This window comes from Anomaloglossus baeobatrachus, chromosome 6, assembly GCF_048569485.1.
Source record: "Anomaloglossus baeobatrachus isolate aAnoBae1 chromosome 6, aAnoBae1.hap1, whole genome shotgun sequence".
Taxonomy (NCBI): Eukaryota; Metazoa; Chordata; class Amphibia; order Anura; family Aromobatidae; genus Anomaloglossus; species Anomaloglossus baeobatrachus.
This window is the reverse complement of record NC_134358.1, coordinates 97,222,349-97,240,964: the sequence shown is the minus strand read 5'-3', so window position 1 is coordinate 97,240,964 and position 18,616 is coordinate 97,222,349. Positions and strand designations below refer to the sequence as shown.

Genomic DNA, 18,616 nt, shown 5'->3' with positions numbered 1-18,616 from the left:
TGGTGCCCGTAGGACGCGGAAGAGGACGTCCGATGGAGAGCTCGGTGGGAGAGTTACCCACCATCACTTTGCTGGCAAGCATGATACCGGCCGTGACTGGAGTCTCGGAGAAACCAGCGAAGGTCACGTGTTTTACCTCATGGGATGCCGTTACCGGGGAAACGACGACGGAAGTCCGGGCCACCTACAAGTCCCGGCTGACTCTGGGGAGCGGGCCACCAGGAGCATCCGTACAGATTCCGGAGTCGCCCGCGTCTGTTAAGGTAGGCCCTCTGCCCCCCTCAGGAGTTAAGGCCCTGTACTGGCAAGATATCCCAGAACCAGAGGTAATCGTCCGGAAGAGAGTGATTTGTTTGCCGTTGAATACCAGTACTGTTGAAAGCCGGTGAATGTTTCCAGTTACAGTAACGTTAAAAGTACTGAGCCCGGGTGGAGCTTAATGCAGAACTGTGCATGGACTCCTTCCGTGACTGTTAAGAAGGAATCTTGTTGTCCTGTTGTTTTCTGCCCAACCAAAGACCGGGAGCGCTCGGAAATAGCCTCCGGGCAGATGTGCGACTAAGACCGGGAGCTTCCCTGGAGGGACTCCGGGCTCCAAACTTGTGTGCCAGTCTGTGTGTTTTCCTACATGTGTTGTTTTGCAGGTACGAACCTCGCCAGGAGGCTGAGGTTAAAGAGGGGAGGAATGTAAGGGGTAGTCGGACCCCTGGTAGTGAAGGAGCGTTTTTCCCCCCTGAAGACGCCACAGTAGTATGGTGGCAAATTGTAAATGTTAATGGTAAAATGTTACCTGTCATAAATTGTTTCCCCACTAGGTGCCAGTGTAGAGCAGTGGTTCCCCTGGTAACAGTGGCAGGGAAGGAAGGGGCAGGGCAGCCTAGGTGGGGAAGGAAGGTCTCTGAATGCAGAGTCCAGTGTGCAGTGAGATGTGACTGGAGAAAGAAGTCTGAGGTGACGGGGCAGAGTGTGGAAGTGGTGCAGTGGCAGAAGAGGTGGAAGAGTCAAGACTAGTCCCAAAGCCGGTAGTGTGTACTACAGTGCAGTGCAGCTATCAGGGGGATAACAAGTGGCCCCTGCAGGCGAAGGGTAGTGCCCTGACAAAGAAGTGAAGGTAAATGGGAACGCCCGTAGAAAACAAGTGAAGCAGTTCCCCGGCAAAGAAGTGGAAAGGTGAGAACTTATCCGGAGCCGGTAGTCTGTGCTAGATCTGCCCTACAGTGAAACAGGGTTCAGTGTGCAGCTACTAGGGGGTTAACGCATGTCCCCTGCAGGCAAGGGAAAGTTACCGGGGAAAGAGGAAACCGTCAGCAAGAAGTTTAACCTGTAAACCAAAGTGACTTGATGCTGAAAGGTGTAGAGAAGAGTGGAAGTTGTGATCAATAAAATGTTTCTTGGTTCATCAACTGCCTGTCTGTGGCTCTTTACTGGGAGTGGTGAAGAGGCCTGTGAGCCGAGAGAAAAAGAAGTTACCGAGAAGCAAATTGCCCACATGGAAGCGTCCCTGCCACCTACACTCTGCCCCACAAACAACACCTCCGTTTTAACAGTGACGGCCGGGCCGGGGGTCAGCCTGCCGCCCCCTAGGCGGGAGACCGCGACTACAACCCCTGAGGCGCCCCCTGCCCCCGTTACAGAGCTACTGACAAATGTCACCATCTGGAAACCTGCTCTTCATAAATGTTTGCAAGATCTGGTGCTAAAACACCAAGCTGGCAGACAGCCGCGAGCCACATGTGACGTCAGAGCCACAGGTTGGTCATCCCTGCTCTGGAGAATCCTAGATCTTGAGGTTCACTGGACTCCAGAGGCACTTGCAGCATTAAAGACTTGTTTGCTGGTTTGTGATGGTATTTTAACGACTGCAATCTTAATCTGATGAATTTGTCTGGCAGAAACCTTCCTCATTATGCCTTTATCTGCACAAACCTGTCTATGCTCTGTATCAGCCACAAATGTCTTCATGGTATGAGGATCATGCTTACGTTTTCGTGCAATATCTAATGTTTTCATACCTTGTTCAAGGCATTGTGTGCCGCCCCCGCCTCAGCAGCCGGGCTGCTCGGATCCGGATCCGCGGTGGCTCGAGGGGTCTCCGGACCCGGGGTCGGGGTCATGCGGCCACTCGGATATAAGGGGGAGTATTTACATGGGATGGTATGGTTAAAGTTCGTGACGCCACCCATGGTGCGTGGTAAGATGGAGTACCACCGCTGTGATTGGGAGTACCCGGTGGCGATGGTGTGGGCAGCTGGGTGTTTAACCCCTCCACGGGTAGGGCAGATGCCCCGGGACTCGGTAATGGTGATGGGGAGGTGCCATTTGGATGGTAAGGCTCACTTGTGTACTCAGTCCAATAACGCTGACACCGACAACTGTGGTAAACCAAAGTTCTGGACACCGCTGCCGCTGAGAGGGAGCATGCCTGGATCCCGTGCCCGTTGGTGTTGCCTGTTAGCCTGTGACCTTTGCCTTGGCACCTAGTTTTCTGGTTGGTCCCTCTAGTATAAAACTAATCGAGTCTCGCTCACTAGTATGCCTAACTGGGTGAGCTTGCTCTCAGGGTTCACGCTTGGGATTTTCTGGATCGTGTAGTGGGAAAGTCCTATCCCCCTCGTTGTGCTAGTACCCCGATTTTGGAGCAGGTGGAGAATGGATCTTGAAGGTTCCGTCCTCGTTGGGTAAATTGTCAGGACACCTGAAGCTCCTTCCTGACCTAGGGTCCACGTACCCCGTAGTGCCCTGGCCCCTGCCCGGTGATGGCACAAGGCCGCCGGATGTCCGCCTTGACAGTCCGTGCCTCTTGTCACGATCCCCTGCATCTGGGGTCCATCTCCTACCAGACCCAGACCAACTTCTGCCACCTAGTAGTTTCAAGGAGCCCAGCTCCTGACCTCTCCTCTCGAGAGTCACTGCTCAACTCACTTGTGACCTCTCTGCTTGAGAGTCACTCCTCAACTCACTGTCTCCTAACACTCCTGACCTCCCCTTCAACCAACCCCCCAAGTGGGCGACACTATTCCTCTCAGGTGGGCCACTGGTGTGTCTGGTGGGTGTGGTGTAGAGTGTTCCTAGGATTTTGATTAGCTTGTTCTTGGCAACACCAAAGGTCAGGGACCCGTAACCAAGGAGGAGGTGGATACTGTACAGAAGGGCAGATTGCACAATACCCTGTGACGACCTGATAGGCTAGGGCGTCTCAATTGCACTATTTGATGCTTTTTTGCAATAGAGAGATGCCTTTTTCTTTCCCAAATTGCTGTAAACCTGTGGCCTGACTAATAATATGGAACATCATTCTTATGTAGTTTTCTTTTAATTGAGCTCACCTGGAAAGCTAGTTATCACAGGCATTTGAGATTGGTTTCAGTGATCCAAAGAGCCCAGAAACACAATACCATCCATGAGTTTATTTGAAAAACAAAAAATCTAATCTTTATGACACTTAAATCCACTTTTCATAATCATTTGGAACGCGGTATATATATTACCCACTGATTTATAATGGCAATGGTTGGGTTATATTGTTTTTCATGTCATTTATCAAGAATAGAACTAGAAATCTGATGACGCATCCAACACAGGTGTGAACAGTGCCTGTAAAAATGCCAAGTACAGATCCTGTTGGCAGTATACGTTACATTTGTCAACTAGTAGATACCTGGATATTATATATGTTCCACAACCCCATAGTTATATCTTATTTTTCGATGATAGACATGTTTTGTGAGCACTAAATTCAGGGAACCGTTGGAAGAACCTAATTCTCTACTGCCAAATATTTACTAATATTATAGAAAATTACACACATAGAAATGATACCCCATGACTGCACCATAATGCACAGAACATTTGAGATAGTTGTACGTTCGGTCTGTTGGGATAAAATTATTGTTTTCATGATTTGCTCCATTTTTCTCTCTCCAGTGAAATCAGATGAGCTGCAAACAATCAAAAAAGAACTGACCCAAATCAAAACTAAAATCGACTCGTTGCTGGGAAGGCTGGAAAAAATTGAAAAACAGCAGAAGGCTGAAGCAGGTTGGTGAGAATGATTTATGTCACGGAATGGGGAATCTCATTAAGAAGGAAATTAAACCTTGAGGAAGCATAACTCAAAGCTGTGGATTTTCTAGGAATGAATAGAAAATCTATGAACACGCTGCAAATAATGATTCAACCAGAATTGAGATAAAATAAGCAAACCTGCGTTTCTGATGTTCGGGTCACAACAAATAATATTAGAGGTGTGCATTCACTCTATGCTTATTTAAATGGAAGGAAATAATGGGACTTCACTTCATCGTCTGGGATTTACTCTTTGCTTAGGGGGTATCAGGATCAAAAGTAATATATCATATCTGTTTTGATAAAAATGGTTATGTCTTTATCTATTTGTGAAATACCTGCTTTATAGACTTTTGAAATTTTTTGATAAACCTACGAAATCACTAGAAACACCTAAAAATATCTAACCCCACCCCCCCAACACACTAAAAAGTAGAGTACAGACCTACTTTGGCGAGAGTGACCCTACACAGAGTTTTTAACCTATTTTGCTCTAGGTGCCCCATGATTAATAAAGTCAATCAGGCTTGGACTGGCCCACAGGAGAACCGGAGAATCCTCTGGTGGGCCCTTTTGCAGTAGAATGTCACTTACACCTCAAAAATGATCAGTAGTTGGCACAATAAACTTGATTCACTATGTACATGTACTGCCCCGCGCTCGGCCGCAGCCGAGCCGCTCGAGTCCGGGCTCGTTTGGTGGGTGGCTCGAGCGCCTCCGGACCCGGGGGTCACGTCGTTCTGCAAGGGGGTTGCTGCCGATCTCGATGGGGGTGGTTAGGTAGGTATACAGCCGGAGCTGTGTTTGAGTTCATGACGCCACCCACGGGACGTGGTGAAGGTGTAGACACCACCGCTGCGGTTACGGGGGCACCCGGGGGAGATGGTCGTGCAGCAAGATGTTAACCCCTCCGTGGGCAGGGATGGTGGCCCCGAGACCCGCTTGGGGAGAGTGGTGGCTGGGCGGTGCAGGGCGGCGCATGGCCAGATGGCACTGTTGTACTCACGATTACTGACACACACAAGTCTCTGATGAACAAAGTTGATGGTGGTCGGTGACCGCAGCCGGCTGTGTCTTGTCCCCCACCCGGGTTGGTGGTCTTGGCCTTTTTCCTGCACCTTGTTATGTTTGTGTAGACTGCCTGTGCCTCAGCAGCGGGAGTCCGCTCCCCAGCTCCAGCTCTGTATGTGTCGGTGGAGTCCGTTTGCCCGCAGGCGCTGGCCTGTGGGATCTCTCTGCCTGTGCGGTGGCTTTCTATCCCCCTTGGTGGGCTTTTGCCTTCTGTCGGGACTTGGGATGGGAAAGGACCTAAGGTCCAGACCTCAATCAGTAAATTCGACGTGGTCCAGTGGCTTCTGGGCCTCGTTCTGGGTCTGAGTACCCCCCTGGTGCTCCGGTTTCCAGTCGGTTCCCCGGTTCGGTACCGACAGGCCACTACCCTGTACCGGTCCTTTACGGTTCCACTTGGCCATCTTCCCGGCTCCTGCAGGCCAGGCCACCACCTGCCTCCTAGCAAAGGTGTGCGGGCTACGACCCTCACACCTGTCAGTCTGTCACAGGCTTGTACCACAGGCCTGACCTCCTCACTCCTCAACTCTACTGAACTGAACTGCCTGACTGACTGCCTGTTTCTCCTGCCTCAGGCCCTCTGGACTCCTTGGTGGGCGTGGCCAACTACCTGGCTCCGCCCTCTAGTGTGAGCATTCAGCACTGAGGGAAATGACTAGGTTTTAAAAGGTTGGCTGCTGTTACCTTTTGAGGGGGACAGGTGTTATGAGGGGCCTATCTGTGACTACCTGGCTAGTCCAGGGCATCACATACAGACAAAGGAAACATCTCATCACTCATTTTACAAACTACCCAGAATATTATTATATAGAAGCATAAGTAGATTTGTGAATGTAATATATGCATGTAGTCAATGGTACTGATGGGCTCCTGTCTGACATTGGAGTCAATTCACTAAAATAGAAAAGTAGAATGCTAATGACATAAATATCTACACCGTTCTATATACAATAACATAGGAAATGACACTGTAACACATAAATAAAGGCATAAGCAAACAATCATCTAAAATACATTTTGAAGGAAATGGAATAAAATGTCTTTTCTGATCACACTTTGCTTCAGCTGTAAATGTGAGAAGGTTTTCCAAAAATATAGACAATATATATGCAACTTTGAGTTTCATATATCACCCATAGTCCCTTTGTAAAAAAAACATTTACCCCTTGGCATACAGTTATTTTTTATTTTTTGCAATATCCCAGTACTATTCTAAAATAATGGCCTTTCATTTTTGGTGGAGCTTACGAATACAGCAGCTGGTGGGAAAATACCCTTAATTTTGTTAATTTTGTTGGTAAATTGAAAGCATTGCTGAAACAATCGAGGGTGTAAAGTGCACGTCTGAGCCAGAGTTGATAGGAGACCTGCTTAGAAAAGTCTACGTAGACAGATCCTAGAGCCTCCACAAAATTATGTTTCCAAAAATTAACTTTTAGCTTCAAATTCTGCACAACCTTGATTCTTACCTTATACTGTAAATAAGACCTCACAGGGAGAAATAAACAATGAGGATATTTCAACAATGTAATGTAACGCCGTCATAACATACAGTTGCTGCAAAGCTGAAATATTGATCATTTAATGAACACAGAAAGGTCAAATTTTGGCAAGACAAAGGTTTTGTCGCCCACAGAGAGTAATGTGAAATTCAAACAAATAATTAACGTCTAATACAAAGATATGTTGCATAACATTGGTGAATGAAGTTGTGGTGCTATTAGAGCCATATTATTTTGTGTGACTTCCATGAGCTTGAAGGACTGCATCCATGCGGTTGAACAATGATTCATACAATTTATTGATGATGTCATCAGGAATAGCAAAGAATGCAGTCTTACATGCCTCCCAGACTTCATCTAAATTCTTTGGTTTTGTCTTCCAAGCTTCCTCTTTCATCCTACCCCAAACATGCTCAATGATGTTGATGTCTGGTGACTGGGCTGGCCAGTCCTTGAGCACCTTGATCTTCTTTGCCAGTAGGAGCTTTATTGTAGAGATGGATGTATGAGATGAAGCACCATCCTGCTTGGATATGACCACTTTTATGATTGGGAATGTAAGAGGTAGCTAATACTTCTTGATATTTTAGGCTATTGATATTGCCTTCCACCTTGCAAATGTTTCACACACCCCCATCCTGAATGTAACCCAAGACCATGATCTTTCCCCCGCCAAACTTAACTTTTTTCTGGATCCATACGGATTCCAGTAGGTCTCCTGCAGTATTTGCTGTGGCTGTGGTGTAATTCAACTGAAGATTCATCAGAGAAATCCACCTTCTGCCACTTTTCCATCATCCATCTGTTCAGCCGGCTGTGGAACTTGGCAAATGCCACACGGCTTTTTAATTGCCTTTTGTTTAGTGCTGGCTTCTGGGCACTGATTCGACCATGGAGGCCATTTCGAGACAGAATCCTACAAACTGTTCTAGTTGACACAGGGACTTGAGGTGACCAGGCCTGTTGGAGCTCTGCTGCAGTGGAAGAGGGGCTGGCTTTGGATTTTCTAACCAACAAACGTTCCTTCTGAGCAGTTGTCTTGTGCGGTCTTCCGGACCTGGGTTTGTCAAAAACATCTCCAGTCTCTTCAAATCTTTTTTTAATACTTTGTACTTGATGCTGAGACACATTAAAGGTGCCAGCCACCTCTACAGTGGATCTGGTCTTCAGCCTCTTGATAATCAAGGCTTTGGTTGTAGGGTGGATTTTTGGCATGTTGTCAGAGGTCAAGTTGCAGTTCAACTGAAGGTCTGGGGTGCTGTGTTTCTTTTTATACACCCACTAATTAACCGATCATTTAGTGAGCAAAGATGAGGATGTAAACTAGGATTGGGTGCATTATATGACAAGGTGACAAAACTTTTGTCTTGCCAAAATCTGACCTTTCTGTGTTCATTAAATGGTCAATATTTCAATATTTCAGCTTTGCAGCAACTTTATTTTCATAACCTAAACCAAATTTGGGAGGGTTTCAGATTTCAAAAGAGTAATTTATAAAACCAATGGATGAATTTAAAGTCAGGTTATAAGCTTTTATTTACATAACATGGATAAGCGACAGAACTGTCAGGGACTGTAGTTGTCTACACTACAAAAGGAAGCTTGGAGACTTGTGGGGTAGCGGGCAGTAGGGGGAGATCAGTGACTTGAGCCTAGATTACTGCTTTATTTTTCATTCAAGTCAAACCATTTTTTAGACCAAAACTTGGTGGACAACCTATCAGCTCTGCCATGTACATGAAGCTTTTTACTTATAAATTCACCTTTAGTAACAATCTTCCTTAGTGACTGGTAAGTTCTTTTTAAGAATGAATATAATCCCTGCGACATTACTAATATTCATAGCACAAAGAAGCTCTCAGTCCTTCTGTAAAATCAATAATATAATATAAGAACATCAGACTGATAAAATGTCACGTAAAATGCAGTTTCTATCATAGTTATCCATTAAATCATTGTAGTGTGGATTGACTCGGATACATTTGTGTGAAAATTAACCAGAAAGGAATGTTTCAGTGAAAGGTCAAGCGACGCTGTGAAGGTGGAAGGAGTAACTACTATAACTTAAAACTTAGCATAATGAATAATCGCTAAATCTTCTAAATTTAAAAAGTTGATAAAATGTTGAAATTAGGCAAAGACTTCAAGTGGAAAAGTTTGACAGCAGAAAAGGAAAATTAAACAGACTATTATCTGGCAAAGAACAATCAAAAATCAATTAAGGTGTACAGTATATTAATAGGGTATCTGTCCTTTTACACAAACCCTATAGAAAAGCTCATCCTATTTGCCTTCATGCCCCCCCATCATGTTAAAACTGCTTTTGGTGCACATACCGATCTAATATATAATGGAACTTTCCAGAGTCTCATGTTCTGTAATTTGAGGTTTCTCATGTTTGGCATTCTGCCAGCACTGTAGGTACTGTAACATCTTTTTCCTCACTCCCAAGCTGCATTGTGCATGCCATTATCTAATGTAATGCCTGCCCTAAACTGAAAGCCTGCCTCTCTATTATGCCTGAATGCACTTTGATAGGCAGGAGAGAGCAAAAAAAGAAACAAAGACCTCTCCCCTGTCCTATAATCCATCTCGTTGTCTCTTCTACAAGCTATGGATTGCACTCGAAAACAGGCATTGGATAGAAAGTAAGCAGTGAACACTGGTCAGGTCAGTACTTTGTAGTGCTCTTTCCAAAGTAGGGTAACAATTTTAAGACAAAGTGATTTTTAGATTGTCTGTTTAACACATTGTCTATCAATGAGTAAAGATGAGCGAATTCGGGCAGCAAAGTTCGGGGTTTGTACTAAACACAGACTTTACAAAGAAAACTCCAGTGTTCGGGTTCGGATACTTTACATATGCTGACCATTCAAGCGAGCAGTGCTGTGCTTGGATACACTTGGTGCTAGGCCCAGTGAGAGCCTCTTGCAGTGTCTGAATGACTCTCACTGGGGGTCAAATCAGCATTATCGTCTGTAATGTGCTCGAAAAAAAAAAATAATTAAAAAAACCTTGCTCATCCTTCCCCAGGAAGTGATTTGCTTATGGCTGGCTCCTTGTGGGCAGAGACCCGAACTGCCCCATCAGTGACTTCTAATGAGGTTCAGGTCAAGTCCAGGTCCAGAACTGAACTTGATCTACAGTCTGGCGGAAGCCACCAAACCGAACCTCCACAGGTCCGCTCATCTCTATCAAGAACATCAAGATGTATAGTGACTAATATAGGAAAAATGCTGCTAATGAGCTCCTCGGGGATCATCGGTTGAACATGTGATAGTTATGCACCACTTAGGGGCACTTTGCACACTACGACATCACAAGCCGATGCTTGCGATGCCGAGCGCGATAGTCCCCGCCCCCGTCGCAGATGCGATATCATGGTGATAGCTGCCGTAGCGAACATTATCACTACGGCAGCTTCTCACATGCACTCACCTGCCCTGCGACGTCACTCTGGCCGGCGAACCGCCTCCTTATTAAGGGGGCGGGTCGTGCGGCGTCATAGCGATGTCACACGGCAGCCGGCCAATAGAAGCGGAGGGGCGGAGCTGAGCGGGATGTAAACATCCCGCCCACCTCCGTCCTTACGCATAGCCGGCGTGAGCTGCAGGACGCAGGTAAGGTGATGTTCCTCGCTCCTGCGGCTTCACACACAGCAATGTGTGCTGCCGCAGGAACGAGGAACAACATTATAACATCGGTCCTTCCGAAATTATGGAAATGTCGGACGCTACACCAATGATACGATTTGGACGTTTTTGCGCTCCTTAATCATATCAAAAAGGATTTACGCACTACAATATCGACTGCGACGCCGGATGTGCGTCACTTTCGATTTGACCCCACCGACATCGCACCTGCGATGTCGTAGTGTGCAAAGTGCCCCTTAGGCTCATAGTAGATATTTGATTGGTATTTTGTTGAATAGAGAACAGACTGATTGAGACCCATATAGTTAAAATGAACATTCTCCATGGTTACCTGCTACATTTTTATATATATATATATATATATATGCCCATTAAATGGAACCTGTTTGAAAAGGTTGGTAGATAGCAGGGCAAGCGGGAAAGTATGAGCAAGACTCTTTTTGAGATCATTTGCCTGATTCTTCAATGGCAGCCCTAGGTGTACACATGTGGTAAGGGGAGCTTGTGGTTTTCTGTCCTTCATGTAGAGTGTGTCCATACAATAGAAGAAGCTGCTATGGGGCCTATGGTCAGAAGGTGCCCAGATCTGATAGGTTCCATCCCATTTGTTACTGGGAAATGGCTGCATCCCCGTACCAGAGGAACTGTATTGTTAGCAAATAATAGGTAATGAATGAAATCAATATTCACGGAAATGGTGTGTAGGGGGGAACAGTTACCAAACCCTTCCATCTTAGTTGTCAAAGCGTTGCCGTAATATGGCAGTTCATTTTGATATTTGATATTTGTATTTGTCCCCTCTAGATTGATATACCATTGCTTTCAATGATTCTGTATACTTAAAAAGCATCCATTTTTTATTTATTCCTTTACTTGCCCCTTTCATTAAATATTTTTTTTCTTAATGTTTTTCTTTATAATTTGTTCCCTTTCCACCTTCTTTTATTTTCAATGATTGAATATTCCGTTTCTTGCGCTCTTCTATCTCTTCTTGTCTAACTTTAGTATTAAGGACAGTGTTTCATTCTTAGTCCTCCGAAGTGTCTGTATATCTTCATGTCATTGCTATCCTGCTGCGTTGCTCCCATCTGTCAGTCCCTTTGTGTCCGTTTTTATTTACGGTTCTCGTCTCGTAGGGTGAATTACAGCAAGATATTTCACTAAGGAATTACAAATCATTTCACTTTTGTTTAATGTGGCATCCTCACCAATGTGTCCTTTGATTGTTTAGCACAAACCAATGGTAATTATATTTAATAGCGGAAACTTAAAAGAAAATACGGTACAAAGCTGATGAAGTATTCATGAATGTTAATACGGTGATAGCGGTAATGAACTGTTGTTACTGTGAATATAAAATCAGGATATGTAAGGGACATGAGATGAATCTTTAATCATGTTCTCGGTGGTCACATTATTCAAGTTTCATTATAAAGGAATAATTAATCACAAAAATCACTAAATCTTAAAGAAGTTTCGGATATTTGAATGCATTTTGACAGTATAAATAGCAAAAACATAAAATACTCTTTTTCTCTCTCGCAGACACTGTTAGTAGAGGTGATAGAATATATTGTAAAATAAGTGCTAATGATTTAAACCTTTGAGGACAACTTTTCTTCCAATTTTGGGCTTAAAATCATTTTCACGATTTGGGTTTCATTAAAAACTTAGCACAATTTGGCTTTTACAGTCTCTTATGCCTGCTTTACATGCTTCAATAGATCTTTCAATCCGTCGTCGGGGTCAAGTTGTAAGTGACGCACATCCGGCATCGTTCGTGACGTATTTGCGTGTGACACCTACGTGCAATCAAGATTGAACGAAAATACGGTGATCGCATACACGTCGTTTATTCCTCATACATTGGACGTTTTGTTGTATGAACCTAGTCAATTGAAATGTGTGACATCCCTCATACGATTTTGATGTCTGAGGCTATGTGCGCAGGTGTGCGCTCTGCACCGCAGCTAAAAAAAGGTCTGCTTCAGAGCGCAGCTGAAAAGCTGCGTTCTGAAGCGCCTCACAATGTCTGTCATTCACTAATCTCTGTCAGTCCGTCACTATCTCTGTCCCTCTCTCTCTGTCCATGTCGGTCTATCCCTCTTACCCCCTCTCTCATACTCACCGATCTCCGATCCCCGGCCCGGCGCTGCACGGCATTCACACTGCTCCGGCGGCTTTTACTGTTTCGAAAAAGCCGGCCGCCCATTAAACAATCTCCTATTCCCTGCTTTCCCCGCCCACCGGCGCCTATGATTGGTTACAGTGAGACACGCCCCCACGCTGAGTGACAGGTGTCACACTGCACCCAATCACAGCAGCCGGTGGGCGTGTCTATACTGTGCAGTGAAATAAATAATTAAATAATTTAAAAAAACGGCGTGCGGTCCCCCCAATTTTAAAACCAGCCAGATAAAGCCATACGGCCGAAGGCTGGTATTCTCAGGATGGGGAGCTCCACGTTATGGGGAGCCCCCCAGCCTAACAATATCAGCCAACAGCCGCCCAGAATTGCCGCATACATTAGATGCGACAGTTCTGGGACTGTACCCGGCTCTTCCCGATTTGCCCTGGTGCGTTGGCAAATCGGGGTAATAAGGAGTTATTGGCAGCCCATAGCTGCCAATAAGTCCTAGATTAATCATGTCAGGCGTCTATGAGACACCTTCCATGATTAATCTGTAAATTACAGTAAATAAACACACACACGCCCGAAAAAATCCTTTATTAGAAATAAAAAACACAAACATATACCCTGGTTAACCACTTTAATCAGCCCCAAAAAGCCCTCCATGTCCGGCGTACTCCAGGATGGTCAAGCGTCGCATCCAGCGCTGCTGCATGGAGGTGACCAGAGCTGCAGCAGACACAGCCGCTCCGGTCACCTCCACACAGCAAATGAAGACAGCCGCGCGATCAGCTGAGCTGTCACTGAGGTTACCCGCTGTCACTGGATCCAGCGGTGGATGCAGCGGTGGCTGCGGGTAACCTCAGTGACAGCTCAGCTGATCGCGCTACTCACCGCTGCTCCTCTCACCTCCACGCAGCAACTGAGGTGAGTAGCGCGATCAGCTGAGCAGTCACTGAGGTTACCCGCGGCCACCGCTGCATCCACCGCTGGATCCAGTTGCATGTGCTGGGAATAAGAGCCTGTAAAAGCAAGAGTGATACCAGCCTTAGGCTGGGGTCACACGAGTCGAGAGAGGATCACATGCAATAATGACACTCGGTTCAGCGTGAGACATGTCATCTACTCAGCTCCAATTCTCTTGCAGCCGATAATTGGAGCACAATTGTGGAGAAGAAGGAGAGATTAATTTCTCCATCTTCTCCATTGCCTGTCTCTGCTTATATTGGACTATACTGATGACATCCGAGTGCAGTTCGAAGTTTCACATGCTCCCATAGACTTGTATGGGGATGGGTGAGCTGAGATACGCTGCCAATTGCAGCATGCTGCCAATTTTTTCCTCGGCCTAATTACAGCTAAAGAAAAACTCGCAAATCTGACTTGCATCATTGACTAACATTGGACAGAGTGCTATCCATTTTTTTATTGGATTGCGCACTCTCCCGATTCATATGCTCGTGTGACCGCAGCCTTATCTGACTTTTAGGCTATGTGCACACGTTGCGTAATTACATGCAGTTACGCTGCGCTTTGTAGCGCAGCGTAACTGCATGTGTCCTGCGTCCCCTGCATAATCTATGAAGATTATGCAGGAGCCGTGCGCACGTGGCGTCTTAGAGCGCAGCGCTTCGGCTGCTGCCCAAAGCGCGCGTTCTAAGAAGTGACATGTCACTTCTTCTGTGCGCTTTGCCGGCAGCCCCTGCTCTGTCTATGGCAGGAGCTGCAGGCAGAGCGCATGAAATCGGCTTTTTTTTTTTTCACTACGGACATTTTCTGCAGCGATTTGAAGCGCACGTGTGCTCTTCAGATCGCTGCAGAAATTTCTGCAGTGACTGTACGCAACGTGCGCACATAGCCTTACTGTCTTTTTTTACTCACTCATATAGCGTCCTTAATTTCACAGTGCTTCATAGACATCATCTCTGTTCCCATTGGGGCTCACAATCTAAATTCCCTATCATGATGTCTTTGGAGTGTGGGAGGAAACTGGATTGTCCCGTTAAGCTCTGCACAGGCTGTGCCGTGGGATTTAAACCCAGGAACAAAGCAACAGTGCTAACCACTGAGCCACTGTACTGCCCTAAGTGATGTAGGATGGTACAAAAGTTGTTTATATCATCTGACAAAGGCTACCCTTTAAATGGCTTAAAGCCAACAGATTATTTATTTGGATTTAATATGAGAAGGTCACATCGTAGAATATGAAATGTCTTTATAGCTGATGGAGCTCTGTTTAACACAGAGATCTAAATACCCCGACTCCCTTCAAACAGCCATAAAGGCATACAGATAAAGGGTTGTTATCGTCTTCTGCATGAATCTTTCCTGCGCTGCCTCCCAGATTCCTTCTTTATGTCACTCTCCGATGCTGTTATATGAACTATCTTTGCCTCTGCAGCTTTAGAAGAGCAAAGTTTCACTGAAGCTGACTTTTGATTTTGAGCTAACACTTCATGCCAGTGATTAGAGCAGGGTATACAAGCTCTTTAGAAAATCAGCTTGTAAGCTCTACACAAGTTTGACCACCACAGCACTGGTCGGTAACTTAGGAAAATAGCAGTAAACAATGAAATTTAAACATAATGGATTTTTAGTGGCAAGGAAATTGCAGAGATGCATGTTTATACACCGCCGATCAGCTGTTGCCGGTGCAGAGGCAGGAAGAAGCCAGAAATGCTCAGTTTTGGAGCTGCCCCGACAACTGATAGCAGCCACGGCCGAGCACTGCACAACCACCTACCATTCAAATAAATAGGAAGTGGATGTGCAGTACCCGGCCACTACTAGAAGACGGAGCAGCTCTGAGTATTTCTGGCTGCTAACGACGACACCGAGAGCATCTGATTGGCGGGGATGCGGGATTTCGGACCGATAGTACATTGATGACCTATCCTATTGACAGGCCATCAATGTAAAAGTAGTGGATAACCTCTTTAATGATATAAGGATGGGTCATGAATACTAAATTCCCAGGAAAATCCTTAAATACCCGATAAAGACTTTGAAAGTTAAATGTTAATGAGAAATCTACCCTCGTGTGATTACCGCATCATGCTGTTATTTGACCATTGCAACCCAGTTTATAATATGATCTTTTATATCTGTGACCAGTCTGCAAGTGTGAATAAAAGTCTCTTCCGTCTCGCAATTTCTAAAGATGTTTATGGTAAAATTCCTCTTGCTGAATTGGTCTTTTGCCTGATACACTCAGCATGCATTGCTAAGCTTGTTTCTAAAGCTTTACTATTCAAAGACAAAGTTTGAAAAGCCTCTTCTTCCTCTGTTCAGAGGTGCCGCTGGCATCATTGAATTATTTATGCCAGACACACAATTTAGAATTGCACATTTCCGACATCAAGAAAATCCAAAGAATTCAGAAAAACTTTCTCCTCCAAGCTTACATTACATATTTATTTCTACCATATTCATTGCTTAATAGTGTTTGCCTGTTAATAAATTGCAAGGCTTTTCTAAATAACCAATAAGGCTACAACGCACTGTTCAGCAGTACTATTAAAGCGCCACACCAGCATTATTATTTTATTTTATCTCTGGAGTGGAGCTTCTAAGCTACGTTCCCTGGGTCTCGTCTTATACTTACCCCCCTGCCCTCTTTACCTTCTATGGTGGACGTTCCGGTCAGTCTCCAGCAGTTTGTCACCTGCCTCATCTCTCCAGTGTTTCATGGAGCACGCTGGAGGTCACTTTACAACGCAAGTCTATGAGATCCTTGTTTTGGCTCTTATAGACTTACATTGAGAGCTTGTGACCATCACCTTTGACTTCCGATAGTCAAACATTTTGGTAACAAGATGGCGCAGCAGGATCAGAGTGGTGACAATAAAAGGTGAAGAGAAGATGCGAGCTTGTGAGTATAATACTTGGATCAGGGAACTTAGGTTAAATGCATCCCTCCTGTGCTAAAAAATACCCATGGAGGGTGCCTTAAATAAGTTGTTTCAACCCAGTGAGTTGTCATCTTTTCTCAGGAAAGATAACAACGTGCTGATCACTGGTATTTTGGACGTTCACCAATCCCAATAACAGAGCTGTCAAGTATGATTATTGTTTACACACAACTCTGCTCCATTCATTGATTATAAGACTAGTGGAGACAGCAGAACACTGTACTTGGCTATTGTCACACGGATATGGACTAACTGTGCCACGGGCCAATCTTACCAAGTAGGAGTGTAACTAAGTGCCTACCGGTTATTCAGCGGAGCCTCTGATGGTGAGGTTGAATTTGGCTACCAATAGACACCAGGTACTACTCCAGGGCAGTCCTTGGTAGTAACAGCTAACCCCAGGGCAATGGACACTTATGAGGACAGGCCAGCAGTTACAGGCAGGACGGGTTCAGGAGTACCAAGCAAGACAGGTGTGGGTGGTGGAACACAGGCAGGTCACAGGTTGGGTGCAGATTCACAGGATGAACACTGGATGGGTTTGGCCTCAGGTTACTATTCAGATTTCAGGAATGCGATATGGGCACTGGATACAGTCTGACATGCAGAGGGAATCTGATAAGCCAAGAAACTTGTAGCTCAGGCACCTTCCAAAAGGTGAGGATGCCTTAATTACCTAGTGCCTCTCAGCCATAGACTGGAGGCACTTCCAGATAAAGCAGGATGCTCCTTTAAGAAGTGGCTAGCTCGTGCTCCCAATAGTCCTGCTTGGCTTGCACAGGACCTGGGAGCTGGAAGCCACGTTGGGGGACACAGGAGAGGACAGTGCAGAGCAGCAGTGAGTGAGGCTGGGAGGAGGAAAGGGGAATGCACAGGGATGTCGGGGGCGTAACAGCTATCTCCAGAAGTCCCATAGACAATGAAAAGTGGTCAATCGGCATTAGTAGTAATGATTGGCAGGTTATTACCCATCCTGATGTGAAATGATAAATTTGGATAACACATTTAAATAAATTGCATAGAGCAACTCCAGCACAAAGGCTATCATCACTTTTTTTATTGTCCTCGAAAAGTCAAACTTGACAAACAGATTTTATTTAAAACACTGTTCTACGGTTCCTACTCGGAACTATCTGACTCCATGGTGACAGACTGCAAACAAATCCTGTGTAGTCTGATGCCGCAGTCATGCTGCCTTCTATCTGACTCTTACTTCAAACCAACACACATTGTCTACGTTGAGGAAAAACATGCAGCATGACTACCAGATCAGACTACACAGTTTGTAGTTAAAAACTATGTGGACACATGGGTCTGCAAAGAAGCTGTATACAAAGAGTGGTAGGAAATTTTAACTAAGAGTGTTTGGAAAATTGAATTATTTTCTTCTTTAGATGATTGGGATTAACAAAATAATTAAACATTTTCAATTAACTAAACTGAGGTTGTCAGGATTTTTCCTACTGGGGTTCAATCCTTAAATCATGTAGATTCGAGGACATACAGTTGAAACCAGGAGTTTACATACACTTTCTAAAAAGACACATCTGCATGTTTTTTTTACTATCTGACATAAAATCAGGATAACCCTTTCCCATTTTCGGTCAATTAGGAACCAAAATGATTTGTATTTGCCAAATGCCAGAAAAATGAGAGAGAGAATGTTTCAAGGCATTTTTATTACTTTTAGTAATGTCAGACTCATGGAAGTCCAGGTTTACCAGGTTCAGCTGGAATTTAGATAAAGTTGAGTTCGGGACCTTGACTTGACCTGAACCCTATTGTAAGTCAATAATTGGGCAGTTCGGCTCTCCGCCCACATACATTCACCCTTAAACAGAGCACTTTTGGGGTAAGGAGTGAGGGGTTAGGATTTTTTTGGGGGATACACTACATCCAAAAATGTTGTTTAGCACCAAGCATACCCAAGCACCCCAAATGTTCAATCGAGTGGTTAGCATGCGTACAGCACCCGAACTTTGAACTCGGACACTGATTTTTTTTAAAAGTCCATGTTCGGTACGAACCCCGAAATTAACAGTTTGAGTTTCTCATCTCTAGTTACAACTATGCAAACCATTTGATCGAGCATCGCTGTGCTCAAGTACGCTTAGTGCTTGGCCTAGTGTAAGTCGCCCGCAGTGTTTTAATACCTCATACAGGGGGTATAAACAGCAGTATTGCATGTACTGTGTACAAAAAAGGATGAAAAAACGCTGTCCTCCCCTAGAAGTTCTCTGTTTATGGCTGGCTGAATGTGGGCGGAGAGCTGAACTGCCCAAAATG

At 45.1% G+C, this 18,616-nt stretch overlaps 1 protein-coding gene across 6 annotated transcripts in view; it reads left to right on the top strand.

Annotated features, from left to right (window-relative positions):
* RALYL (RALY RNA binding protein like) overlaps positions 1 to 18,616 on the top strand; it is a 952,779-nt gene that overhangs the window by 882,783 nt on the left and 51,380 nt on the right. For all 6 annotated transcript variants that reach the window (XM_075353135.1, XM_075353134.1, XM_075353132.1 and 3 more), the window contains one exon: positions 3,925 to 4,038. In XM_075353135.1, coding sequence (XP_075209250.1) covers positions 3,925 to 4,038 — 114 coding nt within the window. The remainder of the gene's footprint in view (positions 1 to 3,924; positions 4,039 to 18,616) is intronic.